General features: G+C 35.4%; 1 protein-coding gene across 1 annotated transcript; it reads right to left on the bottom strand.

Moving 5' to 3' along the window:
- Positions 1-2,427: 2,427 nt before the first annotated feature.
- Positions 2,428-3,360, bottom strand: LOC123241393 (olfactory receptor 10G7-like). Its single transcript, XM_044669049.1, has one exon. The coding sequence runs from the start codon at positions 3,358-3,360 to the stop codon at positions 2,428-2,430; it is 933 nt and encodes a 310-aa protein (XP_044524984.1).
- Positions 3,361-5,211: the final 1,851 nt, after the last annotated feature.

The raw sequence follows: 5,211 nt of genomic DNA, 5'->3' as shown, positions 1-5,211 counted from the left end.
ACATTACACTTTGATATTTTATATTTCATCTAGAAGTTACTTTTTTCTCATTTATTTGGCTTTTTTGATATTTTTGATTTTCTTTTGACAATTTGTTCATATACCTCACAACAAAGTCATGTATCCTGGGTCGATTCATGTGTTGGCCAACATCCTCCTCAGGGGGATTGTATTATTGTCACAAAATTCTACATTTATAAAAATTTTTCTTGTTTGAGAGTAAATTTTAGGATAAGAAACTTGCTACCTCCCTGAATCCAGAAAGTGAACTGTTTGGAAGAGGTGCCATGAAGATGCCTGCAGAAACCACATACTGCACCAAAAGATCCAAAGGGAAATTTGGGATGTGGTGATTTGAACTGTGGGTGGTTGAAAACATTTGTTTTGAATGTACACTCTTATGCCAAGAAGGATTGCCCCCTAATTGGTTTTTTGTGCACCTAACGTTAGTTTAGTTCTTTTTCTCTTTTATTTTCCTCTCATCCACAAATTATTATAATTTCCTCTATGAAACTGCAACATTGTATGTACCTCTATTTGAAGGTCTTTTAAGTTGGTTATGTGACATATGATTCCATGAGGAAACAAGACATGTAAATGTAGGAGATTTCTACCTGCTTAGTTTCCATTGGAATCACAGAGGGGGGATTATGTAATTCAAATTTTGTACCCTAGTATTCTTTTTCCCAGAATCTCACTTTCATTGTCATTTCATGTCCTTATTATTTGGAGAAAAAGTTTCTGTAACCCGACCTATCTCTCTCTTCTTTTTCTAAAGAGGTCGGGTAAACCTCTGTTCACTCAGGCTTTTACTTTTGTCTTTCTATTTCTTCTACTTCAAGTGACTATTAATAAATCTTATAAAGTATAATACTTGGAATTACTAGATATTAATTTTAATCTTAAATTTCACTTTCAACCATGTGGCTATTCTCAATGAGAATAGTGCATTTTTGCCCACCCTAGGTTATTCTTGTCCCTGAATAAATTTGCAATAGAGACTCCACTCAATGTGTTTGAAGAAGCAGCTACATTGAAGAAACCAGGAAGTTATAAGCAAAGAAGTTATAAATTTATATTCTTTCAAAAATCACTTCATTTGGTATTAGAGATGAATATTTCTCTAGTTTTGAAGTCATATTTTTAGAACATCTAAAACTCAAAGGTAACATCAAAATATGAAATTCATTCTGGAATTGGAGTTATAAATCCAAGGCTCATCATAATTTAAAAAAAAATCTTGCTTACTATATTTCAATAGAAATTGTTTCCTTTGAAATTCCAGGTATTTCATTTTCTGCATTTTTAGATATTATCATAATAAGGATACTTGAGGTTTTACCAACCTGCTGAAAGTATCTATAATACAGAAAAAGTTAGGAATTTTTCTTCTAAAATGTTAGGCTTAAAACTTCATTTTAGCCTCTTTATTCTCGTATTAATAATATCTTCCTTTCACAATAGCCATAGTAGTTCCATTCTGAGAAGGCCAAAGAAAGACTAAGAGAAGTGTTAGGGTTGCAAAAAGTGTTTTAAAAGAGGAAAAAATATTTTCCATTTTTTGTCAGAATAGAAAAATGTTTGTAAACAAGGGTGACTGTTTTTATCTCAGTTGGCCTCAATGAATTTTTCAGAGTCCTTTCATATAGAAATAATTACCTGTCCCCTGCTAAAGGAATTGTTCTCTATTCAAAATAAAAATTTCCCTGTATTGCTAACATATGAAGTTCTTCACACCATATCATGTCTTAGTCAAATTCACTTCAATTATATAGCTTTTCAAATTCTTGTCTTCTGTTAGCCAAAGTGTAAATCTAGATAGTTTAGAAAGAACTTTTAAGGCATGAGGACAAAGGAGATGAAAGGTATAAAAATCAAAGATGCAAGGATATCATGTACAAACTTTACCTATTTTATGTTTGCCTAAGATAGGCATTGACTTTTTTTTAAAACCCTTATCTTCCATCTTAGAATCATTACTGTGTATTGGTTCTAAGGCAGAAGAGTGGTAAAGGTTAGGCAAAGCTTTGCCCAGGGTCACACAACTAGGAAGTGTCTGAGGCCAGATTTGTACCTAGGAACTCCCATCTCTAGATTTAGCTCTCAATCCCAGCTGCCCACAAGGTATTGACTTTTGCTAACAAGAATATATAAATCTTTCACTTCCAAAATTCTTGAATTTATCACAAAATCCTAGAGTTAGAGATAGAAGGATCTTAGAATCTTTAGGCCAAACTCTTCACATATATTTTAGTGTTGAAGAAAGTCAAGTCCTTAAAACCTTAAGTCAAACATTAACATAATGACATAGCTTTTGAAGTTAGTACTATTTTTACAGACCCATGACACAAAGAAGCTATAATCATCAAAAGTCAATAACTTTATATAACAAAAAAATTTAGGTGACATTCTTCCAGTGGTAACAAACTAAACAAAATTACCCCTATTTTTCAGCCTAAGTAAAGCCATCTTTACTTCCTTGTTCCTTAGTGTGTATACCAAGGGATTCAATAGAGGTGTGATTACTGTTTGAAAAATGGCCACAATCCTATCCATAATGTGTTTTGAGCCTGGTCTTAGATAAATGATGAGAGCTGGCCCAAAGAAGCAGAGAACCACAGTGCAGTGGGAAGCACAAGTCTGGAAAGCTTTGTGTCTGCCTTCTGCTGTGCGGATCTTCAGGATAGCACGAACGATGGACACGTAGGAAAGGAAAATCAGGAAGCCACATGCAGAGGCAAGCACCCCAATGTTGACAAAGATCACCATCTCATTGACTGAGGTGTCTGCACAGGCCAACTTGAGAATGGCTGGTGCATCACAAAGGTAATGCTCAATCTGGTTGGGGCCACAGTAGGGCAGGCGGAAGGTCAAGGCAGTCACAACTGCTGAGTGGATAGCAGCACTGAGCCATGTGCCTCCAGCTAGAATGGCACACCTTTTCCCACTCATCATGGTAGCATATTGCAAAGGATAAGTGATAGCCATATAGCGGTCATAGGACATGACTGTGTAGAGGAAAGCCTCAGTGTTTGCCAGACCATAGAAGAAGTAGAGTTGGGCTACACAGTTGTGAAATGAGATGGCCCAACCATCTGGGGAGAGGAGACCCATGAGTATCTTGGGCACAGAAACAGTGGAGAACCACATGTCAATGAAGGAGAGGTTGGCCAGAAAATAGTACATGGGAGTGTGGAGGTGAGAGTCCATCTTGATCACCAACAAGATGAGGAGGTTCCCCAATAAAGTGAGTGAATAAATCACTAAGAAGATCCCAAACAGGGTTGCCCCTAGGTCTGGAGCACGGGGAAACCCTGTGAGGATGAATGTAGACACAAAGCTCTCATTTTGTCTATCCATTTAGGCTAGGGACTCTTCCAAAAGAAGAAAAAAACCCATTAAATCAATTAACAAGTATTTAAAAATACCTTCAGCATGCTAGAGATTATATTAGATGTTAGAAATAGAATTGAAAAAATAAAATAGTCTCACATCTAAGAATTTTATATTATGTTGGAAAAAATAACATATACACCTAAATTATAGTAGAAGATGAGAACTGACATTCTCTATATATTAATTATATAGTCATCCTTCCTTTTAACTGCAACTCATGTATGATCCTTGTTTATTCTCCTATCTGGTTTAAAGACAAAAAAAACCCCTCAGAATACCAAAATCCTTACATTCTTCAACAATGTAACTAACATAGTAATCATGGTCAGACCATGTAACAGAGCACAACCATACAAAGTTATTTGTAAAATTCAAAAATATGAAGTTACAAGGTCTGGCATTGCATGTGGGTGTTTCTACTTACATATAAATAAATGTTCTTCCATATGTTCACATGATTCCAGATGTTTAGCATAAAGAATATAAAAGATGAGGAGAAATGAAGACAGCTTTGGTTCCAGGAGAAAGGCTTAAGAATCTGAATGGAAACAAAACTCTAATATTTATCAGTTTCCTGAAATTCTAATTCCATGTCTTAATGAAATGACTGCCCAGTACTAGCTTCTAGGTTAAATGCTTCTTATGCTTGCAGCAAAAACAAAAACTAGGAAAATCACAGGTAATTAAAACATTTGATGCAGTAAATGTAATGTTATCTTAATGCTCAGTACAAGGAATTCCACTTAAACATGTTTTCTCTAAAGGAAATGGTTCTACTATTTCTCCAATTTGTCTGTATTTCACTCCAATGCTCCTTCCTCTTTATCTAATATAGGCAAAAATGAGAGTTTTGTCTTTACTTTATTTTCCTTTTCTCTCTGTCTTCTATCCTTTTATAAACTTATCCACTACCATGGAATCAAATAAAAGTGTATAAATTTCACTTCCATATCACTATCCATTTAATGATTTCCTTCATTTCAAACTCTCTATTGGGTATCTCTATATGAGTATCTCACTAACACTTTAAACTCAATTCCAAAACCAAATTTAATTCCCCTCAAGTTGATCTACTCCTGACTTTTCCATTTCTATTATTGGCATCACCAATTCCTCATTCACTCCAGCTGGGGTCCTTTTAAATTTCCATCTCTCTCACTCAACTCCCTCACAGGCAAAGAGATTCAGCCCCAATAATTTCTCTTGATTTCATCTGCTCTTTTCAATACTGTTGCAAGTATTACAGTTTAGGCTGTCTTCCATTATCCCTCTTCTACATTATAATTCCAACCTTATATGACTAGTGAGCCTGCCTCCATATCCTCCTACTCCTCTTCTCCAACAAGTTGCTCAAAACCTGCATATTATTGATTCAATGATACTAACGGATAAGTCAAGTTATGTCATGTCATTGTTCAAGTGCTCTTTCTGGCTAACTGTAATCAGCAATCTAGTTGAATATTAGTATTTTTGTAGGCACATTAATTGGAAACATAAATAATGCAATTGTTAGCTGTGGGAAGCCAATAAGAGAAGAGATAAAAAATCTGAGACTCCTCTTTTGACCTCTTTTGTGATCCTTGTGATTTCTTGTTGAAAAGTATTGTGGCTTTATTGAAAAGCTTTGAGTTCCTAGCAAACCTGAATTTAAAGGGTTAACACTATTCCCCTTTTTGATCAGGAATATAGCTGCCTGGTATAGCCAAGGCCAAAACCTTAGTGGGGGCAATTCGACCCTGGGAGGAATGTTCCCCAACTTGGCTTTCTGATAAGAACCTAGTCAAAATTCAGCCTTGGCCTTGGTCTATTCTGAAG

The sequence above is a fragment of the Gracilinanus agilis genome, chromosome 3 (genome assembly GCF_016433145.1).
Source record: "Gracilinanus agilis isolate LMUSP501 chromosome 3, AgileGrace, whole genome shotgun sequence".
Lineage (NCBI taxonomy): Eukaryota > Metazoa > Chordata > Mammalia > Didelphimorphia > Didelphidae > Gracilinanus > Gracilinanus agilis.
Note: the sequence above shows the minus strand (reverse complement) of the source record. Positions and strands in the feature narration are given on the sequence as shown.